The sequence below is a fragment of the Psammomys obesus genome, unplaced genomic scaffold, assembly GCF_907164565.1.
Source record: "Psammomys obesus unplaced genomic scaffold, mPsaObe1.curated_primary_1811, whole genome shotgun sequence".
Lineage (NCBI taxonomy): Eukaryota > Metazoa > Chordata > Mammalia > Rodentia > Muridae > Psammomys > Psammomys obesus.
The window spans coordinates 30,133,888-30,159,793 of NW_026596057.1; the positions used below are offsets into that span (position 1 = coordinate 30,133,888).

General features: G+C 35.2%; 1 protein-coding gene across 3 annotated transcripts; it reads right to left on the reverse strand.

Moving 5' to 3' along the window:
* On the reverse strand, positions 1–25,866 carry Zbtb41 (zinc finger and BTB domain containing 41). 3 transcript variants are annotated; one of them, XM_055624594.1, is made up of 11 exons: positions 25,817–25,866; positions 23,876–25,109; positions 17,998–18,205; positions 17,134–17,203; positions 15,106–15,253; positions 12,688–12,817; positions 10,972–11,067; positions 9,376–9,482; positions 8,804–8,909; positions 7,241–7,329; positions 1–4,473 (listed from the first exon to the last, which is right to left on the reverse strand). In XM_055624594.1, exons 2-11 carry the CDS (start codon positions 24,990–24,992, stop codon positions 3,818–3,820), a joined length of 2,727 nt encoding a protein of 908 aa, XP_055480569.1. In that variant the 5' UTR covers positions 24,993–25,109; positions 25,817–25,866; the 3' UTR covers positions 1–3,817. The 3 variants fall into 3 exon arrangements, with proteins under 3 accessions (XP_055480569.1, XP_055480570.1, XP_055480568.1); XM_055624595.1 differs by having other exon boundaries at positions 25,808–25,855; XM_055624593.1 differs by lacking the exon at positions 25,817–25,866 and adding an exon at positions 25,717–25,740.
* Positions 25,867–25,906: the final 40 nt, after the last annotated feature.

A 25,906-nucleotide genomic window follows, 5' to 3' on the forward strand; every position in this document is an offset into this window, starting at 1 on the left:
TAAAACAAAACAAACAAGTCATTTATTTACCAGTAGGCAGCAAAGACAATGCTACACAACTACACATCTCTGAAAAAGTACAAAGTATTCAATCCAGAAAAAGATGGTCTAAAAAGACACTCTTAAAGAACTAATGCTCAAAACCTCTCCTGTCAATAATAAATTAGTGTGATATGGCAGGAAGAACATTCAAGCTCATAAATATACCAGGTTAATTGTGTTTAATTAGCTTGTGATTGAGTGAAAAGCAATGGATGGTATTGATTAGCCCTTAACACGTAATAGCCACTTGATAAAGGTGTTTTTCACACGTTTTAAGGTCGAGAGAAATTAGTGTACTTCTTTCATGCTACCATCACTTAAAAGGCAGTCAGTTTATTAAAGCACCAGTTTAAAATGGTTATTTTTATTCCTCTTTTCCCCAGCAGTAAAGTTCTAAATTAAAAGTCTGCAAAACTTTACTACTTTTGTAGTTGCCTGAAGGTATCTTGCTGGCATGAGGAACAAACCCTATGATTAAGTGGTATTTTAGGCTGCCCAAACCAAAGGGATTTCTTACAAAAATAACCTCGACTTGATACAAAAAAAAAAAAAAAAAAAAATCTAAGGCAGAAATTATTTTTATAATGTAGTGTAAAATATAAGCTTATTATTCAATAGTGTTCATTAAAAAACTGCATCCGGCTAAACTGAGAGAAATGAGTATTCTACCTTGTAACTGCTTGGTCGGGATGACTGTTCCCAGAGTATTCCCTCTACTTATTTTATACATATAAACACAAACATTTCATACTTAATTTCAGTATTCAAACTAACATTTTTTTTTAAATCCATTATCCAAGACTTCAGCTGTGCTTCTTTGGACAAATATATAGTCAAACAACAAAGAATTTAAATTCTTTTTAACTATTCAATACCTACTCAAAATCTTTGGTGCATTAAGTCAGAGACAGTAAGTTAATAAATTTCTGTACTTATTACTCAATAACTTATTCAATTTACAGATTAAGTGCTAACTGTATCTATCAAAATTAATTTAAAACAATAAATTATACTCAGAAAATAAAATATTCACAATGAGGCTAAACTTAGCTGTGAGATTCAAAATATTAAGCATAGTTACAAATAATGATTTTAGAGTCATACAGATCAACTAAGAAGAGTGGGGCTCATTTTATAATTTTTGTGCCAATGTCAAATGCTAATGTACATTCAGTTTACCCAAATCCATGCTCTTATATTTTTAGAACTAGAGGGAACAGGTAATTTTCCCATTATTGTAGTTTTACTTATTTCTTCATTAGTATTCTACTGTCTACCTCCAGACTGTTAGGAACAAGAGAACGTAGTACCTGGCACATACTATGCATTCATAAATGCTGTATTTCTCCTTCTTCCACCATACGTAAAGTGAGTCCTTTCTCTCTAAAATGAAAATACATTATTTCCTTTCTATTTCAGAACTGCTTACAAGGTTCAAATGAGATAATATGTGAAAATGTTTTACATGAGACAGTATTCCAGCTTTTCTACAATAATAACTAAGTACAATTATACAATTGTGTGTCACTTTACATAAGAGCTATACTCTTGAAAAGTCCTATGTAAACCAATTTCTAAAATTAAGTCATATATATTTAAAGTGTTAGAGCATCATTACTGAAAGAACCTTAAACACCTTCAAATCCCAAGGTAATATTTTCACTGTGAAATTGTATCTTTTTTCTGCCAAAATATACAAGATATCATGCACATACACACATATATACCATTTGCCTTTTTTGATAAACTCAAATTTTTCTACATTAGCTCATCTCTAAGGCAAAGTATATTTATAGGTATGATGCTTCAATTTCAGTAAGATAATTTAGTTAAAATCTTATCAGCCTTTAGGATAAAAATCATAAATCTGTATTCTTGACACTTGATTTGTAGGTCAAAGTGCCTCAGTCTAGCTCCATCATTAGTCCCCATAGAACATTTCCACACTAAGTAAATAAGAATGCTTTAAAAATAAGAAATAATACAAAATTAAGTCCATTAGTCCAAAGACAATTACAACAAGCAAACTTTGATAAATGAGGCAAAACTCAGGTTACCTTTATTATATCAGCTACTTTGGTTACTGCCTCAATTTGCAACATGCTCTTTGTTTGAACACTAATATGGCAACTGTTCCTATAAAGTACCTTCATTTCTTAAGTGCTTAACCAGGTTCCTCCGTACTGATTACATTTTATTCCCTAAAAGTTCATTATTTCATTTGTGATACGTTTTCAAATCCCGCAAGGGCGAGACAAGACATTACAGTTTACACACAAGAAAGTGCTAAAAGCAATTAGGAGTGTAAACAAATTGAAACAGAAAATTTAAAAACTGCTATTTTTCCAGTGGTTTACCTACAAACTGCATGTTAACGATAAATCATTCCTGCCTAGTCTAACCCTCCAGCTACCCCACAAGGAAAATTTCATCCTACGTTAAGTTGAAATTGAGTTGAAAAAAAATGCAAAGTGCACATCTTTAAAGATATTTCATAATTATGGTAGATTTTTTTTTTCCGTCTCTTACTTAATCAGTGAGGTGTGGCTGTAACTGCTCTTTCCTTCCACCAAGCCTTCAACTATTGTCTCATCCAGAAACAAGAATGATGACTGGAGACAAATCTCATTCAGGAGCAAAACCAATGTGTCAATTTATACACAAACAGCAGTGCACTCAGCTGAAAAGCATTATGTTAAGTTAGGGCATTTTTGAGAATGGGTTTGGAATCTTTTCTGACAATTATACATGAGATATCTAGGTGGTTTCCCTGTTTTAGTCAGCCAAATTTGGTAAATGAAATGCTAAAGGCATCATTTAATTAAACTGCCACCAATTTAGTTACAGTTGTCCCTTCTTTAGTCATGTGCAGCTGCTGAAGCATACTGTGAATGTCAAAGTAGCCAAAGCATACATGCACCGTGATATCTAGGCAAAACTGTCATAATTTTCTTTGTAATATTTTTCATTAAGATATATTAATAAGTTTCTATTTATTACTCATCACAGTTCAGTGCAGGTCCAATTATCTGGATTAAAATAATCTTATATTTCATTTAGCATGCTAATCCTGTATTTATTAGCTTTTATATTTCAGCTTGTCAAAAACCCAAATATAAGAACAAAAATAATGGTAGATGACAACACCAAGTATCAAGATTTTCTTACAGAAATATGTAAGAAATTTCAATAATCTAACCTCAATTTTGAAAATCTGAATGAAATAATAATTAATTGGTATTAAAACTTGTAATTACAGACATATGCTAACATTCCTTCATATGGGCTACAGGTTCTTAAAACTTCATAGCAGTATGGCAAAGGGAGAAAAATGATGACAAGTAGAAACTTGGCTTGGGGGCTCACACTTGTAATCCTAGTACTTGGTTGGCTAAGGCAGAAAGATTGCCACCAATTGAGGCCACCCTGGGCTACAGACTAAGACCCTGTCTCAAAAAAATAAAAAAGGAAAGAAATATTCTACTGATGATTTAAAAAATACCTCCACCATTGTCAGCAGCTAATAATCTGAAATTTAAAAGTCCATTCAAAATTAGTACTAAATAATCTTTTTAAAAAATCATACTTCAAATATTATGTCAAAATGTGTCCAAGTATTCAGTCAATAGAAATAAACTTTTCTTGATTGAAGCTGTTCTGAAGACTTGAGAAATTAGGGGGAAAAAATGGGGAAAAATAGCAGCCCTACTAATTCAAAAGCCAGTAGCTTCTGGTTGTCAGCTTATAAGCATCAAAAGGTTTATGGAATGTTTACTCATGAACGGTGCTCACTACTGGACATACTTTGAACAGCAGTTGTGCTATCAAGGCCCAGTAATGTTCCAAGATAAGATGGTTCTCTAGGATCCAGCATCTGTTCAGGTTGTACTGGGTGAACTATATTTGCGGGCTGAGGAGTAAGAGTGTATTTTTCCAGAAAAGCTAAATCTGCTGCTCGTGGATAATCAGTTGGCTGTGGCTGAGGTGGCAGCATCTCATGAGACGATGGTGGAAGTGTGGTAGTATGAGGCACCAGATCGCTGGATGTGTCAGGCATTTGAACTGGGACCAATGTAACTGGAACACATACTTCCGCAGACACATTCTGTAGCATAGTCTTGGCTTCCGACTGATAAACTTTGGGCTGGTCCAGATACTGTTTTGTTTCTGCTTGAAAGATCTTATCGTCAGATGAGTACTCTATTGGCAAAGACACAAGTTTTTCATCAGAAGTACCAAGAGAATCTTCAGGAGATTTTATCCCATGAACATGGTCAATGTGGTATTTCAGCTTGTCTTTCCTCTTAAATGTTGCATTACAGTGTTGACAATTGAAAGGCCGGGCATCAGAGTGAATAACCAGGTGTTTTGTTAAAGTTTTCTTAATTCTAAAAGACTGGTTGCAAATCTGACACTTGTATGGTTTTTCACCTGTATGAGCAGAAATAAAATCAATGTATAATGTACATTATACTTGATAAGATGGCAATTTTAAGTAGCAAATTTACCACATCCATACCAAATTTCCTAGAATTTTATGCAATCATAAATGAAAAAAGCTCATCAAACTCATAAAGATAATGAATTAAACATTAAACAATCTGCACTTAAGTCCTGGATAAACCATTTGCTAGCTAAATCTCTAAGCCTGGTTCCCCACCTGCAATGTAGAACAGCAATAGTATCTAAAGAAGGAAATAATGTAATTGGCTAGCCCTATTCTCAATATAATGTTAAGTGCTTGATAAACTTTATTATTGCTTACTATTACTATATTACTACAAAAAAGCCACAAAAGATTTATTAAACTGAAACATTTAACTTTCTTCTACCTACAAAAGATATAAAAACAGCAACTCTGATTAACTTGGTTTTTATGGGTTAGAAGAAAAAGTATTAATACTCATCTCTAGCAAGAGATGAAAACTTAGTTCACTGGGACAAAGAGTAAGAATGATAAATCAGTCCTTTATTTTTCTGATTCTTCTGCAGTCAGGTTCTTACACTGTAGTTTTATTTATTTTTTTATTATATAATTAAAAAAAAAGAATGCAAGCTAAAAAAAAAAAGCAAAAAAAACAGACAAACAAAGAAAAAAATTTTTAAATCCTAACACAGCTAAAGATATACGTGTTCTAGTCCACAGAAACTATGAATATGTCACTTTACACAGAAAGAAACAGACTTTGAGATGAAAGATTAATTGTATTATCAAAGGAAACCCTTAAAAGATGGCTGTTAACTAATGAAGGGTAAGTCAGATGTGACAGGAGAACACAACTCCAAGTTGCTGGCTTTGAAAATGAAAGGGAAGAGAAAACCACAAGTGAAGATACCTGTGTTTCTCAGGCAGAAGGTGGATAACAGTAATATAGGAAGGGGAGAACAGCACACATTAACAATGGTTATGCATGGGCTGAGGAGGTAGAGCACATGCCTCGCAAACACAAGGACCAGGGTTCAACTCCAAGTACCACACACACACCTTTAAAAGCCCTTGTCATATGTACTACTAAAATAGCTATAAAATTAAAATTTACACAACACAGGTAAGGAAAGAGGAAAAAGGGACATTATTCTATTTCCTGAATAAGGGTACCCTACCCAGTAAACACTGAGATCTCATTTTCTGAAATGTGAGTTGATAAGCTGACATCTGGGATAAAGTCTTTTATAATGGTCATCACGAACTACACAAAATACGTCTACACTCATGCACAGAAAAAACTTGGTTGTGGATTTAGAAAACTATATATTCAATTTTTGGAAGGGTCACTTTGTCAAGTTCTATTGAGGACTCAGTAAGTCAAATCCAGACTGATGGCTGCTTTGATAATTTTACTGATCACAGATATATCACTTTGTAACAATTTCTACAGCAAAAGTTATATGATTATGACAGAAACAGTGTGAGGGATATATTTATTATCTGGCTCTTTATAAATATATGCTAACACTTGCTTTAGATTATTTCTTCCCATTGTATTCCCATTATTGAAGTTGTTATACTCTGACAGAGTAGAAGGACATCTCTAATTCCAACCAAGTATGAAATAGCCAGATATAACTCTACCAGATGGTCACAAATCAATTGCTATGAATTAAACCATCAATAGTTTCAGTTTAATTTTCTGTTAGCTCACCATCAATTCATGAGTTCTATTTGGTTTTTAATTATAACTGATACAGCTTTAACAAAGTTTCGTCAGTTAACATTCCTATGTATGCATTCCTAAAACATTTTCATTTGGAAGCATATAATTCTGCTTTTAGCAACATCATTTTATCAGCATAAAATCTTGACTGCAAACTTTCTGGTATTTAAATTACACAAATTAAATTACTTCCATTCTGACATTCATGAAACAATTACTTGTTTCTATCAGAATAGCAGCTTAAATAAATATAGACTGAAGCCAGGCAGTGGTGGTGCATAACTTTTAATTCCAGTACTTGGAAGGCAGAGGCAGGCAGATCTTTATGAGTTCCAGGCCAGCCTGCTCTACAGAGCAAGTCCAGGAGAGCCAAGGCTACACAGAGAAACCCTGTCTCAAAAAACCAGAAAGACAGACAGACAGACAGACAGAGATAGATAGATAGATAGATAGATAGATAGATAGATAGATAGATAGTTACAGATAGATAGGTAGAAAGAAAAAATAAATGATACAGATTGAGTATAAAACAAAACAATTTTAAGTGCATAAACATACTCCTTGATTTAAGAAAAAAATAAAACATTAATTTTCTATATGAGGGAAAATTAAATCAATATATCCTATACCTCATTAGAAAGTGAGTGAGTGGAATACATGGAAAGCAAAGTATTCTACTATAACTGCCTAAAGGCCACACACAGCTGTTTTAGAAAAGAACCTTACACTACGACTAGATGTGAGTCAAGAAGATACACATACAACTATTTTAAAAAAAGAAAGTTATGAAAACAGAAGCCTAAGATAACCTTCCAAAGCTCACACGGGAAAACCACAGACAAAAGAAAAGGAGCACTAAAGCACAGGCTAATTCTCTTCAGAAAACACTATCCCAAATTCTTGAAATTGAGAAGAAAGTAAAAAACTGCTTATTCATGACATGAACTTTAAGAAATAAGTATATGAGTCAAGAATAGAACATTTAGATGTTCCATAATTAAATAACTATACAAAGATCTGCATAAAGTACCCTTATATATTACCTGAATGGGTCCGAAAATGCATTTCAAGACTTGATTTTCCTTTAAAAATCTTCTTACAAACATCACACTGATGAAATGTTGCTTTATATCTAAGAAAGTAAATGGGTTCATCTATTTAATTTTAAGCAACAATAAAAATAATTGACAATGGCATAGGCAAATGTCACATCAATAAAGCATACAAGTCTGGATAAAGAGGAATACTTTTAAATCCAGAGCTAGCTTTGGGGGATCTTCTTTCTCCAGTTTTATTTAATAAAAGAAGTTTTTAAAAGACACTTGTAAGAATAAAACTGTATTAAATCAACCCAACTTTTAGTCCATCATTAAATTAAATGAAAGAATACAGGAAAATAAATGAAAATTACATCATTACTGGGCTAAATGGGAAAAAGGGTTAGGGCAAAAATTTTATGATAATAGAATTTTCTAGATTCCCATGGTGATGATGATTACTAGACTGTAAAAAGACACTAAAAAGAGTAAGTTTTACCTTAAGTAAATTATAACTCAGTTAATTAAAGAAACAGATACTGAGCCAGAGTAAAAGAAACTAAAATAATCTCAAAATCTACATTCATCCAAGTGGACATGGCTGTCATTAGTTCATCTAACAAGCATACATTAGAAGTTAAGAATAAAGTAAACTTTATGTCTAATGAATCCTTTGTTTTTATTACACATACATAATTAGCACTATAATTGGCCCAAAATTAACATAGTTAGCAGCATAGTGGAATGCCTAATAATGCCTAATAAGACCCACTGGCAGACAATAGGCTAAGCTTTGGGAGTTTTGTGGGAGGAAGGACTAAGGGAGCTGGGGGAGTCAAGCACATCACAAGAAGACCTTCAGAGTAAACTAACCTCTGTCCATGGGGTCTCACACAGACTGAACCACCAACCAAAACGTACGCATGGGCTAGACCTAAACCCCCTAGACATCTGCTATCTATGTGTAGCAGATGTACAGCTTGTGTGTCCCCTAAACAATGGAATTAGGGGTTGTCTCTGACTCTGTTGTCTGCCTTTGGATACCCTTTCCCTAGCTGGGCTGCTCTGTCTGGCCTCAGTGTGAGAGGATGTGCTTAGTCCTGCTGCAATCTGAGATGCCAGGGTGAACTGGTGCGCCTTGGGGGCCTCCTCTTTCCTGAGAAGGGAGGGTGCTCAAGGGAAGGGGTGTGAGGGCTGCACTGGGAGGAGAGGAGGGAGGAGGCTAGGGTCAGGCTGCAAAGCAAATGAATGATGAAAAAATGAGTGTATACTATGTATAAAAAATTAAGTTAATGTCAAATTCAAATTTTAATTGTCAGGACTATGATATCTGTGGAATGAGTAGCATTTAAGAGAAAGCCAATGCCTGTTACTTCCTAGCCTTTGAGTCCTAGTCTCTCAGAGAGAGAGAGAGAGAGAAAGAGAGATTCTTTAAGACTTTAGAGGAATATAGGAACCAAAGATGAGAGATGATTAACCTGTCCCAAATTAAGAACAAACAAAAGTGTCTAAATTTTCCCTTTCCATGACTGCCAATGTAGAGAGGAGGAAAGCTGCTTTTCCACTTACTTTTGCCACACCTTCTCTCCCAGATGCACACTCTTGTAATGAACAGTCAGGTGATCCCTACGACCAAAACACTTTCCACATTCTTCACATTGATGAGCCTTCTCACCTGAAAACAAAGACCCATATATATATATAAATTACCATAGGAGGTATTTAAAGTATTTTTTCCAAACACAGGCCCAAAATCCAATACAATGAAACCTTTAACATCCAGTTATAATACTATATCTTCAAAACACCACTTTCCCAGCTTCTGAAATATAATCACAGAGAGAAATGTGGTTCTCTTCAGGGAAGTACCAATAGTTCGGTGCATACATCAGAATATCCAAATCATAAACTTTGAGAATTTGTTCAAAACCAGACTTTTTAAAATATCAGTAAACATAGCACGGTAATTTCCCTATTTCCAGATAATTTTACAGAAAGATTTTAAAACCAGCATTATGAAGAGGTGTTCAACAAATGTCAAAATATTAAAACCACAGATGGCATAAACAGCAAGCATTATCATGTTCTTTACTGTGTTTTTTAAAACAATTTTGGAAACAGCAATACAAAATACAGCTTACCTGAATGTATTTTTTTGTGCTTTGTAAGGTGGTCATGGCGAATAAATGTTTTCCCACATTCATCACACTCATATCTTTTGTCATCATGATGTACTCGTAAGTGAAGCCTATAAAAAGAAGGAAGACTGTTGAAAATGGTATGTAATGAAAATGCTTGATAATGAATAAATGATGAAAATAGGCTGTCTGAGCAACCATACTCATGTATCATTTGCTTTGGATCTCTGATTTTTAGAGTCCTTCCCATCTTTTTAAATGTAAATAAGTGAATGTTTTATTTTTATATATGGAAATGAGATGTATAAATATCCTATTTATGATTCAAATATTAATAATTTATTTACCATACATATTTCAAACTTTTTATTTTAAAATTAAGATTGCAATCTCATTATGTTTTAAAATAATAATAAAACCATACTAATGAGAAAGGTTTATAAACATGGAAGTTGTTGCTGTTGTTTTCCAGGCCTTCCCATCTTCTAAACAAAGATTTCAGGGTTGCTATCTACCTCACCTCTTCAAACAACACTTTGAAACTTACATATCCCACAGCTCTAGACACTTCCCAAGTTCTTGGATCTTAAAACAACCTCACCAATTCTACCAAATGTTTGAGGGTGTTATTGATCTGAGTCTCAAGGATATTAGAATCAGATCAATGGATAAGTACACAAATAATTAAATGATTATGACAGATACTAATAGCACCAAACAAGATTATACTATCCTGAAAAACTGATGCCATATATAAATTGACAGCTGATAAATCACACTTTTTTAAAGACCTCTGACTTACTACTTTCTTTCACATTAAAAAATGGTGCTTTAATTTCAAAGACAACAAAGGTTTAATTTACCTACTTCGAATCATTTTTACTCCCACAATGTTCTTGTTTACCAAAGTGAAAGGAATAGTTTTCATAGTCAAGTTTCTAAAACAAGTGTTGATTTTACATTAACTGAAGCCAGTCAAATGAAAATAGAAAATAATCTCTTCACAGTTAAAGGGATAACAAATGAAATTATGTCCACTAAAGCCGTAAGATTACAATTCTAGAAATCATTAATAAAAATTAAAATTATACATATTTCCTAGCAAATACTTATTTATTTAGAGGGGAAATCTTTATATTTTCAGAACCTCCAGTTATGGTCATTCAGATATAAAACAAGTAAGTAACAATGCATAGAAGGTCATCTAAAACTCAGAATTCCAGAGTCTTTAATTTTATCCTATTTCCATACTAAATCTATTCTTCTACTATGAAGGATGAGCAAATACACAAAGCTTGGAACACCAGTTTTAATACTATTTTTACTCAAAGACAAATAATTAAATATTTAAATAATGATAGCTCAGTATAGACTTTGGTAAAGTTAGTAATGAGGAAACATTTAATATTTTACATGCAGAATAAAGAAAATTACTTAAAGTTGTAGAAAGTCCAGTCAGTAAAGTTTTTTTTTTTCCTAACTGCATATCATAAATCTAAAAAAGGTTTTCATTGAGCCTTAAAGCACTTATAATAAAACAGAACCAAAGCAGACCTGTAATTTTATCTCATTTAAACAGGGGAAGGTAACTTAACTTACCTGTATGAACTTCCATGACGAAAACTTTGCCCACAGATACTACAAAGATGAGGCTTTTCTCCACTATGTATTCTCAAATGTTCTTTCAAAGTAGTTCTGTATTTAAAAAATTTAAAGATTATGTATGTCTATATATGCACATAATATATATACATACATGTATCTATTCCAGAGTCCTTAATCTTATATTTTATGATGCAGATACACACATATTTAATGCTTTTAATGGCAATGTACATACTAGATACAGATTTCAATCCCCTTACTAGAATGGGGAGCTACAGTTTAACAACATTCAACAAGTACTTTGCCAGAATACCTGTAGTTCTAACATTTAGAGTTTTCCTATACAACTAAAGGGCTAAATATAGACAAAGCTACTGAGGGACAGAGAAGTAAAAGGACCTGTCCCTAACTTTTGCTGGCTTTTCTAACCACTCTGACTCGTTTTTTCTGTCAATCCATTACCAGGTGACTTCACAAGGCAGACCGTGAGCTAAACAGTGGACGGTGCTCCTTTATTAGAGCCGTCATCACTTGACAAGCGATAGTCAGAAGATTGTGTGCAGCTTGTGGGAAATATCCACGTACACGTGTTTCTGAACTTGTGTGTAAAAGCAGCTGCAGGAAACAGTGAAGTGTTATCTTTGTTCTGTTCTGTTTCTCTTTTTTAGTTTGTGTAACTTTCTGTTATTAAATAATACTCTATACAAGGAAAAATAAGTTTATAATTCACATAATAAATTTATAATTTTCTAATCTATAAAAATGATTTCATATTAAGTAGCCTAATTCCCTTTTCTAATTCCCTTACATATTCATAATTTATATTATGAAATCAGTATTTCTAATTCTAAGTCTAAAACAATGAAGCTTAAATATACTGAAGTCTTTAATTTTTGCCTGGTGTTTTACAATGTAATTCAAAACAACAACCTTAGAGACATCCTGCTTAGGCTTTCTAGCATTGGGATTGCAGACATGTATCATTAAGCTTTGCTTCAGAAATACAGTAAAGTTACATATGCTTTTCAAGAGTAGCATTAAACATATGCTCAAGTTAGAAACTGGAACATTACCACACTGCCAAATCACTTACTTTCTTCTCTCCTCAGATAGAACCACTTATGTTTATCATGCCTTTCTGTTTTACTTGTCACACACACACTCTATTCTAAAAGATAGCACATGCTTCTGAAAAGCTGGGTTGCTAGCATAGTTCTTACAATGCTGCCACTAAAATTAGATCACTAAAGGCTCTAAAAGCTACTATGAATTGGGCCTGTGGATGGAATCCATCTGCAGATTTTCTAAGAGTTTACATCCAGACTTGTCAGTAAATACAGTAACAAATAAATAGGATGGAGTAAACCATCTAAACTTACAAATCTGGATTTCTGTATGCCTTCTGTAATTTATTACATTTTAAACTAAATATAATTCAAGTACCTTGTTTCCTGAGTTATTTAATTTCTATAACCCTTATTAATAATTTATATCACAGGTAAGTACTTCAACTTTCTTTTTTTCTTCTTTTTTTGGGGGGTCTTGAGGTGAGGGGTCTTGAGGCAGGGTTTCTCAGTGCTGGGACTCGCTATGTAAAGGAGGCTGGCCTCAAACTCATAGAGATCCACCTGCCTCTGACTCCCAAGTGCTGGGTAAAGGTGTGCAGCAGGGCTCCTGGCTTAAACTTTCTGAGTGTGCACATAACTTTACCTTTCTCGTACTGACTTCCCACAAATAAAGCAAGTCCATTTTCTCTTTCCACCATGAGTACATTCTATATGGCGTTTCAAATTTCCAGTGTCATTGAATTGACGACCACATATATCACATGGAAAGGGACCTTTAAAAGAAAACCATGTATTTGAAATTTAAAGATAGATACTAAGTTATTCAATAAAGATACCACAAATTTGTTCCTACTAACATCAGGAGTGTAGGCAAAAATCTAATATACTGAAATTATATGTTTATAATCTTCTCTTCCCTTCTTGGTTTTTTATTCCTGAAAGACATTTATTTCTAGACCTTACGACCCAGTACAAGTTTTTACATCCAGATAAATCTCCTGAATAAACTAATGTGTTCATGAATGCCAATTTCTAATTTAAAACTAGAGTTAAATAAAATAGGAAATAGTGTACACGCAATTTTTATATAAAGAGGCAATGGAAACTTTGGGGGAAAAAAAGAACAGTCCATGATTTGGAAATAACCTGCTGTTCCCGAATATCACTTTGTCAGTGACACTGAGAAAATGGAAACACTGTGGGACATTTCTGCCCATTCTTCCAAAACTAAACCCACACTTGTCAGTGACTCACAGTGACACACTGACCTTATCTAGTTTTGAATTTTACCATTTTACTGAGTAAGTAACTGGAGATAGTAGGTTCTACTGAACAACAAGTGAAAAGGAAAACATGGAAAAGAAAATGTCTCACAGTGGATAAAGCTAAAGAAAACTATCTATTTGCAAGATGCTATCTCAGAATTTGCAATAATAAACTGAAGGAGGAATTATAATGAATTAACTAAGCACAAGTACAATACAGAATTTGCACATGGATTCAAAAACTAAAGGACAACTGATCTAGGGACATAGGAAATTTCTAAAGTAGACTGGCAAGGCTACACCCCCAGGGGAAGGTGATCAGAGAGCCTGCCACCTAGTTCATGCCAGAGAAAGTCCCGGCTCCCCTTACTAGGGAGTTCACTTAGAGACTGAGTCTATGGGCCATATCTGAGCCAGATTTTAGTTCCTCTCCATGCACTGGGATAACCATGATACCATGTTGGGGTATCATTCTATTCAGGTGCCCCAGGGCTCAGTTTTTATGGCTCTGTTGGTCTCCTTTTGGAGCTCCTGTCCCCTCCAGGTCTTTCTGTCTAGAGAGGGAACAGGACAGGAGCCTACCACAGACAGCCAGGTTATTAAAAAAAATAATAATAATAATAATCAACTATAGTTTTCAAATCAAAATGAAAAAATCCACTAGCTGTCCAATAACAAGCAGGTACTGGGCTGGGGAAATGGCTCCGTGAGTAAGAACATTTCCTGGGTAAGAATGAAGACCTAAATTCAAAGCCCCAGAACCCAGGTCAAAAGCCAGGCATGGACAGCGCATCTGTAACCCCAGTGCTGTGGGGCAGGAAAAGACAAGATTTGTTGCTGCTTGCTGACCACCAGCCTAGGTCCAGAATCAGTGCACTACACTGTCTATTCGGAGTAAAGGTGCATTACACTGAATCAGGACCTAGGCTGGTCCAAACAAAACTGAGCCATATTTGCTGATGTACAATAACTGTAGAATATACAGCATCACTCCAAATAAGTACAACTTCCTTTGCCCTAATTCAATGTCTAAAGTTCATCAAGAGTGTTTCAATAATCCCTCCTCAAGAAAATACTTATGACACCAAACAATATTAGGAAAGATATAAGGATGAGTTTTTAAAAAAATGATTAAAATGGCAAATTAATGAAAATAAGCAACTACATAAAGTGACTAATATCCCTTGTTTATAAGGAAGTCTTAAGAATACCGAGACTTCTGACTTCATGGAATTAATGACATCCCAATAAAATTCTTGATATATATTGGGCAATATTAATAAGTTGAATTTGTTTTTGTCCTTAAGACATGATCCTTCCATGTAGATAAGGTTGGCTTAGAGTCACTATGAGGCCCAAGTTGTTGCAAATTGTGGAGATCCTCCTGTCTCAGCCTCATGAGTACTAGGACTTAGTCATGTTTATATAGAGACAAGAAGTCCAGAAAACTTGGACTTTCATCATTTTTAAAATGTATCATATGTTGGGGACGCTGATGAGAGATGATGCCATGTACATTCAGAGGTTAGTCGACATGTGGTGGGATGCTGATAAGGAATGATACTATATTTGTAGAGGCTGGGTATTTACACCTTCTCAATTTTATTGTGAACCTAAAACTACTTTTAAACAAAAATGGATTTCTTTGGAAATTGTAATTACTTCATTTCCTCCCTCTTTTTCCTCTCTCCACACAATAGATTTTTAAGAGGAAAAAGTACAGTTTAAAAGTGGTGAGCTCTAATAGAGTCTGACAGTCAGTAACTAGATGACTGCTTTATGAAAAGATAACTTACCCAGATGGAACTTCTCCTGATGCTTTAACCGTGCAAATCGGGATTTGAAATGCTCTTCACAATAGGTGCACTTAAAAGGTTTATCTTGTGAATGTAGAATCATGTGTTCCTCCAAGTGTGGTCTTCGAGTAAAAGATTTCTTACAGATCTAAATGAAAGTATATAATATGTAACAACTTCCTTAATTTGCGCCTGAATACAAAGCTCAAAATGAAAATAAAACATAAAATTCAAGTAAAAAGAAATTTTTTTCAACAAAAACCTTACCTAGTATTACCATTTTTCTAACTATGCTAGGAAAGGGGAAAAAATAAGAAACACTAGAAGAATTATAGTCCAGAATTATGTTAAATCAACCTGAAAGACGGATGAAATTTACCTCATTCTATGTTTAACATGGCTATAAAATACTCTTAGTAGTTTAATTCTAGATAGCAATTTATTTTCAAAAGAAGATTTGTCTTTACTTTGTATGTGTCAGTGTTCTGCAGGAAAATATGTATGTGTATCACATGCATGCCTGGTGCCCACGGAGGTCAGAGGGTGTGTTGACTCCCCAGGAGGTGGTTTATGGATAACTGTGGGATGTCATGTGGGTGGGAACAGAATCTAGGTCCTTTATAAGAACAGCTAGTGCTCTTTGAAACACTAAACCACCTCTCCAGCTCATGAATATCAATTTTTGGATCGACAAAATAAAATTTATGTCAGGAATAGAAAAATTTTTCATTATTGTCATATATTTAATCAGGATTACCAATAATTAAATCACAGAAAACCCCCTCAACGTTTACCTTGAAGTTTTCAGAAATAATATAACACAGTATATAAAAATGTGATATATATCAGGGACTCAGAAGGGTGAAGCTGTTGTAGCAACAGACAGCAGTACCAACCAAGTACAATTCCAAGACTATTTTACTTAATGTTCAAAAATCCCACAAGGCAAACATGACTATTGACATCATACTTTTAGAGTTGAGGACAATAAAACCCAATAAGGTAAAGGAAACATTATCTTGTGTAGAATCAAAGAAATTAACTTCCATTTCTTGAAGCCACAACCAGCGAACTAGGGACAACTATGGAAGTGTGGTATAAATGGAAGGCAGCCTTTGTAAATAAGGCGCAATATTAAATACTAAGCTCTATGCAACTAAATAATGAAAGAAATCCTTAGGGTATGACGAAATAAACACAAAATATTTGCTACTATTCCTACTGGCAAATACAGCTGAATTCCTCTCCTCCAACTTTGTTCTAGAACTGACTGCTTTAACCAAAAGCATGTGGTGGTTATGATCTGGGATCTCTGAGGACTCGACTATGCTTCCTGGCACTCCCCTTGCTGTCTCTGTCGGTCTGTCTGTTTCTCCCCATTGTGTGTGCTCTCTCTCTCTGCCCCTCTCCCCTTTCAGAACCTAGCTGCTATAATAAGTATGGAGGAAGCCCAAGTAGCTTCACAGAAAAAAAGAAGGGAGTCTGCTGTTTACTGACCTGTCCTTATAACCCTAGCCATTAGACATCACCAAGTTGACAACCATATGGGTAAGTCACTGTGAAAGTGCCCCCAAACGAGGCAAGATCATCCAGTAACTTATAACAACTGAGTTACTTTGACCGACATCACACAGAACGAAAGAAATACCTAGCAAACCTTATCCCCAGTTTGGATTCCTAACCCACAGTTTAAGAATCCTAGAGCTTCAACATGGCTTATTATACAGCAACAGACAACCAAGAATGGAGTAGTAACTTTAACTCTGTATATTCTGCCACCGTTAGGGATTGTTATACACAGCTCTAATACAAAGAAGAGTGATTTTGCTAATTGTATGCTGGGGACCTCCATTTCTGAGGTCTATCCTAAGAAAAATAATATACTGCAAGCTAAATTTTTAAAAAAGGTCAAATAATTTTATTTAAAAGATTCTGAAAGTTAGATAAGTTCCTAAAACCTAGTTGCCTTTGTTTACCAAAAGACATTACATTTACTCTGATTTTCTAATAGAAATTACACATTCTTACATCACATTTCCAACTTTCACTCTTAGTCTTCTTGATGGAAATAAATTCTTGTGCATTTTCAGGATGAAATCTATCAAAAAGAGAGAAATATTAGGAAAATATGCTAACTAAGTCTATATTCCATACGAACCGGTCAACAGGGATTTCAACAATCAGACACTAGCCCAGTGTGGTATACACCTGTAACCTCACACTCAGGAAGCTGAGACAGAAAGATCTAATGCTGGTGGCTAGCCTCAGCTACAATCCAAAACTCTGCTTCAAAATACAAGGAATTAGGTATGATTTGTTAGGTTTTATTAATATAGAGTGAGAACTTTATAACCCAAATTGGCCTTATACGTACAGCAGTCCACCTACCTCAGCCTCATCTGGGCTGGGATAACAAGCAAGTTACCCTCCTTAGGTATAGATTCATCTCATAAACACAGGTAAATGTAGTAGGATTACAGATCCAACCATTTTATAATTTTATACATCTATCTAAGTTACACAGAAATTAAGAAAAGTGTATTTAAATATATTCTTAAACAAAATCTACATGTTTGCATATGTTGTAATTTTTAGAGATAATATTCAGCATTATATTAAAAATAGGCACAAACTTTTCCACACTAAATGTGAATACGAAAAATAAATTTCTTTAAAGCCATGCATTTCTGAAGGCTTACTTGTCAAAACTGAATTTTAAAAAAAGATAATCAAAATACATCGTAAGCTTTTCATTATGGGCCATGGACTTGTGCTGCCAACAGGCTACATCTCAACAATGGGAAAAAACATGAACAAACTGACAATTGCTGTTTACCTGTACTTCTATTAGAAGGCACAATGACATACAGATAGAAGCAAGATGATACTTGCCTCTTCACGTGCTTGGCTAGTGTCTTCTTGCTTGCATGAAGTTTATTACAGTAAGGGCACTTGTGCTCCTTCTTATGAAACTCTACTTCGTTACTGTGCTTCTTTCTGTGAACAGTTAAGTTAGACTTTGTCGAGTAACGCTGGTGACAAATATCACACTCAAAAGGCTTCTCACCTGTGTGCACACGGGTGTGGCTCTCATATTTCCCTACAATGGAGAAAAAAACTGAATTCAACACATCTGCTATGCTTTAACTGAAAAAAGTTCATGGTGCAATGAAAACAGATGGTTAAATAAACTTAATATATGTAGCCCAAATCACATAGTGAACCAAAAAGAAAAATATTTGCCTACATTTCTAACTAAATGAACCTCAGACTCATTTGAGGTTAAAGCTTAAAGTATAGTTTCCTTTGATTAAAAAAAAAAAGTGCTCATTCACATATTTCAAAAAAAGTGTTGACAAATTCTAAATGTAAAACTAACTTTTAGCAAATATCTACTCATCATTTAACATTTATTATATCCATAATTTACTTTTCCTATGTATTTCCACAAGATTGATAGATCTTATTCAAATATCATAAAGAAAAACAATATTTACTTATTTCATGTTATTTTTTCACAAAAGGCATTCGAGAAAGAATGCTAAAAAAAATCCAGAATAGTTAATAATTAACAATATAACCCATTTATATAAAAATCCTTAAAAAACAGCAATAAATAAAGTATGACTGTGTGCTTAATACTGAGATGATAAATCCTACACTTACAGGCAAAATCTGAGCAAGTAAAGAAAGATGAACAGGCATAAAAGACACCCAGAGTCATTAATGTGAAATGCAAGTCTAAGATCTTTATCTACGCAGAACATGGAATGAAAGTATTTCTAACAATAATACCAAGAAATTGTAACAGACTGTTCAACAAGAAAAGTACAGTGAAAAAAGAAAACAAATAGATGCATACAATGGGCTTAATTTATTTACATTCTTATTTATCATAAAATTCTTTACATCACGATATAGAACATATATTTCAGATGCAGGCAAGTATCATCAATGATTATAAGTTGTACTGGATCTTTGTACCAGGATACATATCCTGTCTCTTTAAATAATAAAATATGTGTCCTGGAAGAACCAACTTCTCTGCTTCACATATTCCTCATCTAAACAAAAGAATATATGCTTAAAAATTTCTGCAGAATGGTATTTATCATCTTGTATACTTGTATCCAGAAAACAGTCAGTAATTGGCCACCTCCTTAGCTATGTCCTAATTAATCTAAAATTTAGTCTTTCTATACCTAAGTTAGTTATATTTTATGGGATTGTCTAATAAATGAATTAACATACACATGATATTTAAAACGTTCTAGTAACTGGTAAACACAAATAAATGTCTGCATTATTATTATTAGATTCTTTAGTACAGGTTGCAGATTCTCAGCACTGGAAAATAATTTATCTATTTTCCCTATGCATAAATCTAATATTTGGTTCCAAACTGAACAGGGAGAGTAACCTAAAAGTAAAATGTATAAGAAAATATTGCACCAGTTTTTTTATTTACTATAAACACACAGAAAATGTAAAGAGCTTATACTAGTAATTAGTATCATTTCATTACATTTAAAATGACTTTTTCATTTTGATATAAAAATTTAGATGTTTTTAATATTAAAATCAGTAAATAAGAACAGTTCAAAGTTTTCAAATGATTATTTAATAATTGACTATTCACCTTCTTAGACTGATAGTCTTAAAAAGATTAATAGAAAAAAAATTAAACTTAAGTAACTCAAATTAGACAAACACAATGTGTGTTTGTGTGTGTATGTGTGTACCCAAGAGCATACATGTGGCGACCAGAGGAAAGCACCGAGTGTCTTCCCCTAGGCTCTCTACTCCACTGTCCTCAGATGGGGCTCTCACTGAACAATAAGCTTGCCCCATAGCTAATCTGCTGGCCAGCCAACTTCTGAAATCCACCTGTCTCAACCTTTCAATTCTGAACTTACAGGTACACCCAACCATTCCCAACTTTTTATGTGGAACTCAACTGAGTTCCTATTTGCAGAGCCATTTCCCCAGTCCCCAAACATGATTAAAAAATTAAATTAAATTTAAAAAACATCTTTTGAAACATAGTAAATTTTTATTTTTTTTTAATTTTTAACATTCTATAATAAAATTTAAATAATTTAAAAACATGAAAAAAATAATAAAATAAATGTAATAATGTCTAGAGACCAGGAAAAATTCCTATAACATTAAGAATCATAGAAATGAAAAAACTTAAGTTACAAACTCAAGGTTTATGCACATCCATACTGCAGAGCCCATTGTCTCCATGGATTTGAAATTCTGAAGAACAACAGACAACCCTGAGGGAAAGGTTGACTCAAGATCCAAGTGTGTCTCCAGAGATTTATAAAGAAGAAAAAAAAAAGAAGGTAATCCCCCAATAAATCCCATGTTTAAAGCAACTGGCAGGAGGTGGACATATGAAAGGGACACTCCTCAGTAGAAACAATATTTACAATCTACATTTCTTCAAACTTCAAACTACTTCAAACTTATCAGTCTCTAAGTCTCTATTTAAAAAATAGAAAACATCTTACAGTGAAAAACTGACACAGTAGTTTTCTAAACTAAATTTCAATATGAACTGTCTCAACGAAGGAGTTGCAACTCAAAGATACTTTCACATGAATAAATTTGTCTTGATGTTTTTCAAAATTTATTCCCTCATATGGCTCAGGCAAAATTATTATTTTCAGATTTTATATGCAATTTTTGTGAAGTGTCACTAAATTATCCTACAGATAGTTCTTATCTGATATTGCTACTCTCAATTACACCTATTCATATAAAGCATACCCTAAAGAACACACAATTTAGCCATAGAAAATTACAATCATTGTTACAATTCACTAAGAATCAAGTAGAATCCCTATCCAAATAGACCAAGTAAACTCTATTTAATAGAGGGCACATAATATTGTCTTTAGAAGAGATTGTTACTTAGTCCAAGTAAAGATTTTAGTTCTTTGTGTGAAACAAAAAATAGAAATTATCTAAAGTTTCTCTTTTACCCCATCTGTCATTTCTCTATTCTGCTTTTTACCCAGTAGGTTCTTGGTATAAGGGGCAGCAAGGTCAAAGGACTCGTATTTACATGAGAATTGGATGAGGAATGGACAGCTGGTAGCCTATGGAAAGGCATAACTAGATCAGGACTGTTACTTGCAGCACCAGAGAGAATAAAAGATCCAAGTAATGGAATCAAATTTTTCTGTTATATGTTGTGCAGGTTCAAGCAGAAATCTCAGGGCTTATTCCTTGCTCTCACAAACACACTTGGACAGACAAGTTAAGAGATGATAAAGAATTCATACACCCAATGTAAAGCCAGATAACATCCCTTAAACATAGCTCAAGTCTGTAAGTGCTTATTGGCAAATGTTAATGGCCTAGAACATCCCAAGCACACTAACTGAGTACAAAGTACAGAAGCTTCAGCATCAATTTAGTCAGACTAGCAAAATGATGATCCAAGTCTAAGATGGAAATTTTAAAATCCTGTAAAACGAACGAGCATGCTATGAGAAAAAAGACTGGAAGACAGCTATTAAATTGTTTTGGTATTATACAGACAAGACACTCAACGTGTATCTTCTCCATACCCTTTTTACTCTACCTGTCAACAATTGCACTGGCAGTCAGCATAAATACTGTTTTACCCTCATCCTACTTTTCATTGCCTATGCCATCCATGTTCTGAATCCAAAAAGCATTCTGCTTCTGCCTCTGCTATATGTTCCTTCTTGCCTCCTTGGCTTTCTCATTTCCTTCTTCACACTGAAGCCAACATGATCTGGCTATAACTCATATTGGCTGTCTTTTTTTCTTTTTTTAAGCTCCTCATCCAGCAGTTTCATCCGATAAAAGGTAAACTCCTCTGTAGACCATTCAAAGCTAGCTTTCCTTTACTTGACTACTCTTAGTCCTTATCATTTTTTGTCTCTTCACTTATCTGAAAGACACCCACACCTTAGCAATTTCTAGAACATAACATAACTCAATGCCTTCACACACTGATCCTTCTACCTTACAAACACCATCCTATTCTGTATGTTTCAGGCTCAGTACTACTAGTTCTATGAAGCCATTCATCATTTCTCTGGTCCTCAATTTATTCTGATAAATTAACTTTATTGCACTATGATAATTTTTGCATGTGCTGAGATATTTGAGGTGAGAAAATATATCACTTCATATATGTTTAACAGTGCTTGGCAGGTATGCAATGTTAAATTAATGAATACTAAGAGCAGCTAGCATTCTGTGTAATATTTAAGTGGTTCCCAGAACCATACCATTCAATTCTAGTAACTACTCATACTATGAACAGCACTTCAGCATCATCTCATTTCACTAATGAGGGGGAGAAAAACACACACACAGGCTAAACAACTCATACAGGGCCTACATTTAAGTATCCAGCAGTATGACCTTACAGAAGCTCAAGCTTTTAAATCAGCATGAAGATATAAACAAATACTAGACAGACAGATATAGGGACAAAGATGTGCTAATGTAATGGCCATAAGGAAGACTGAATGAACACTAAGCAAGCTCTAATGTAGTCAAGCAACAAAAGGGAAAGAGTGTAATGTAAAATTCATTCTGAAAATTAAGTTGGAAATATCTCTCCACTGTAATCTATTGATTCTCAAAATATATGGAATAATTTGGTAAAAGGCATTTTGCAAACTTCTTGGTTTATTAGCTGACATCTTAGGCAGTGTTTTCTAAGTTCCTGTGCATAAAACGCTAGTTTCCTGGGGGCATTAAAAAGGCACCTTGTTTATAAAATGATTCTACGAAAAGCTAGGTTAAGCATAATTAACAGACACATTTTCTAGTATTATTACAGAATTGTACTTAAACAGGCTGTGCATTATAGTTTTCCATACTTACTGGAACTCAGAGCCCTCTCTCAACAACATACCTCACAAGCTAACTGTTCAAGGGGACAGTTTGGGACCCACGTGCTGGACCTTATAATAAAGCTTGTAGTGAACTGACCCTTACTCACTGATTTCCAAGTCAAATGAGGCTAATTAAAGTTTTTAGAACACCATAAGCAGGAAGTACAAAGTCTAAGCTGTATAGGAAAGGCAAAATGTTCTAAGATAAAAGGTTCTCAGGTACCTCAGCCCCAGAACGCTACTGTGTATATTCTCATATGATAGAGCTACAGTGTCATTACTACCAGAATTAACAAGTTTCTTGAACACATAAGCTCTTCCAACTGAGTAAGTTATTCAAAAGTTTTTTCCTCCTTCTGTGTATGAAAGAATAATTAATAATCATTAAATTGGAATGTGAATCAAAACCTATGCAAAGAGCATATGTAACCCAGTACAAAATAGTCATGTATTAAATTGCATTTCTTTTACAAGGTCAGATCACACTTACATTGTTTTATTCATTTTATGTGGAGAATGTACTTAACAATAGTATAATCAATGTACATGTAACTCAAAACTAGTACTTCTAAAATCAAACAGGTATATAAGTCAAAGCTAGATATGATAATTGCTGATATTCTGGAGTCTTTCTCCCAAATACAGAACCTGTAGCCTGTTAATACATAACGAAGAAAACATAAAAGGGTAAATACCAAATTTCTGATACACAACAAATTTAAAATAACAAGATAAAACACGTGCTGAAAATCGGAACATATTCCCTACTACAGAACTCTTCTTAAAAGTTCCTTTCAAAGTTTAATTTTTTAATCATTATCTCAAAACACACACACACACACACAAGAGTGATTAGAGCTAGGACAGGCTTGCCTTACCTATTCGGTCAAATGTTTTGTCACATTTGGGACACTGCAGGACTTTCTTATTACTGCTCTGAATGATTACAGGAGCTAACCCTTCGTGAATGCTCCCTGCAGAATCAGCAGCCTCTGGTTCCTCTTCTGCATCATTATCTTTGTCGCTCTGCTCAGTGTCAGACTCCTCATCTGACACTTCCTCCTCCAGCTCCTCATCTTCAGCATTATACTCACTTCCAGGATCCTCAGAATCATTTCTGTCTGACTTCTCCTTATCAAAACTTTGATTCAAATTGTCTGACCCATCCCCACTTTCCTGTTCATCATCATCACTAGTGTCCTCAAACTTAACGGGACACTTGCGATTCCTCTTTGACCTCCGTGCAGAAAAACTTCGCTCCAGCATTTTTAACCCATGTTTTTTCCCCAATAACAGGGACCTATGAGTTTTGGTTAAATGATTCTCTAAGGACTTTTTATAGCAGAAATGTCTACTACAAAATTTGCACTGATGATTATTTGATAGTCTTCCAGTTAATTCGCTTAGGGTTTCTTCTGGTGAGGATTTTTCAGTTAGTTCTGCCTGAAAAGTAGCAACATTTTCATTATTCAGCAGCTTTACTGCATCAATAATGTCCAAAAATTTTGCAGCCTCTAAAACAAGAGGTATTTCGTATTTGTACACAAAAAACTCTGATGTGTAAAGAAACTCAAGCAAATGCTGAAAAACTGAATGTGTTACGTGATCCAGGGTGACAACATCAGTGCTTGGATTTTTGCTCAAACATGCGTGAAAATAACTACTACCAACAGCAACTACTACTTTATGCGCACTGAATTCTTTTCCTTCTACTATGATAAGTAAATCACAGAAAGATGGCTGTTTTTGCCTATCATCATTCAAATACTTCAGCAAGTTCTTATTATACTGTAAAGAACTCAAAAGCTTTCTTTGATCTGGAGAGGGAGGAAGTTCTTGGTAACACTGAAGAGCTTCAGGGGTTTGTCTTTCTGTAGACTGAGGATAGGTCACTTGGCCACACTCTACAGCAGCATTTTCTTCTGAAGAATCTTTATGATAGCCTAGATGGATCTTCTCGTCAAGATTTGAAGTAACCTTTCTCCTTTTCTTCATTGCAGTACTGCAATTTTTGAACAAGAAACTTCATAAGTGACTTACGAGATTTATGAAACAAAACTAGATTGTCTTGAACAACAGCTTCTGAAGGGGCGTGCCCCACCGTCTCATGGTCTGCAAAACAGTGAGAATCATGTAAGAACTCCACAACATAGCAATCTTAAACAAGCAAAGGTGTTGTCAGCTAATCTTTTCTTTGCTAACCTGCAACTAAATTACAAAGTCAACCTTACGTTCACTAGCAGCGAAGATTTTTAGGGCGGAGAAAGAGGAGGGCTCGGTTTTCGGAAAGACGACCAACAAAAGAATAGTGTTAAGTGAAGGCACAGTACACCTTCCAGGCCTGATTCACGAATAAGGTGGAAAGAGCAGAACAGAGAGAGGGACTATGCCGCTGAGTCTGCGAGCCGTGCAGAGTGGCCGGGGCTACAGTGCCGGTATGGGCGCTGGGACAGTGACAATAAGGCCAGCGCGGCCAGGAAAAGCAAGTCTCTTAGCATGCTTTCCCCGGGTGAGCGCGGGGCTGCTCCTAGGAGACAGACCTTCCGAAACCCACAGGGAGGGCGGCCTCGGGGGGGGGGGGGGGGGGCGCGGAGAGTGGGTCAGCAGGGCGATGGCTGCAGGAAGCGGAGCCTGCCCAGGCCCGGGTCGGCGGGGACCGCGCTCGCCCGTGACCATTCCCTCCCAGGCCGTCCGGGCAGGCGCCCCAAAGGCCCATTACCGGGAAGCCCGGGCTCCCGCGCCGGCTCGAGGCCGCCCCGCTCCGATCCCCGCGCGCTCGCGCCCACCCACTTCCGGGTCCGGCCCCCCACCTCCTGCACCTCGGCGGCGTCCCTTTCCCTCGCGGAGCCTCGCCGCCGCCGCCCTCCAGGCACGTCAGCCGCGCGCAGCCGCTCAGCCGCCGCGAGAGG

What these genes read in the sequence shown, in the direction of transcription:
- Zbtb41 (XM_055624594.1), bottom strand. Translation starts at nt 24,992, where the DNA reads ATGAAGAAAAGGAGAAAGGTTACTTCAAATCTTGACGAGAAGATCCAT. An exon ending in CTAGCCAAGCACGTGAAGAG is followed by an intron (nt 17,204 to 17,997) that starts GCAAGTATCATC and finishes TCTTTTTGATAG; the next exon opens with ATTTCATCCTGAAAATGCAC. An exon ending in GGAGAGAAGGTGTGGCAAAA is followed by an intron (nt 7,330 to 8,803) that starts GTAAGTGGAAAA and finishes TTACTTTCTTAG; the next exon opens with ATATAAAGCAACATTTCATC.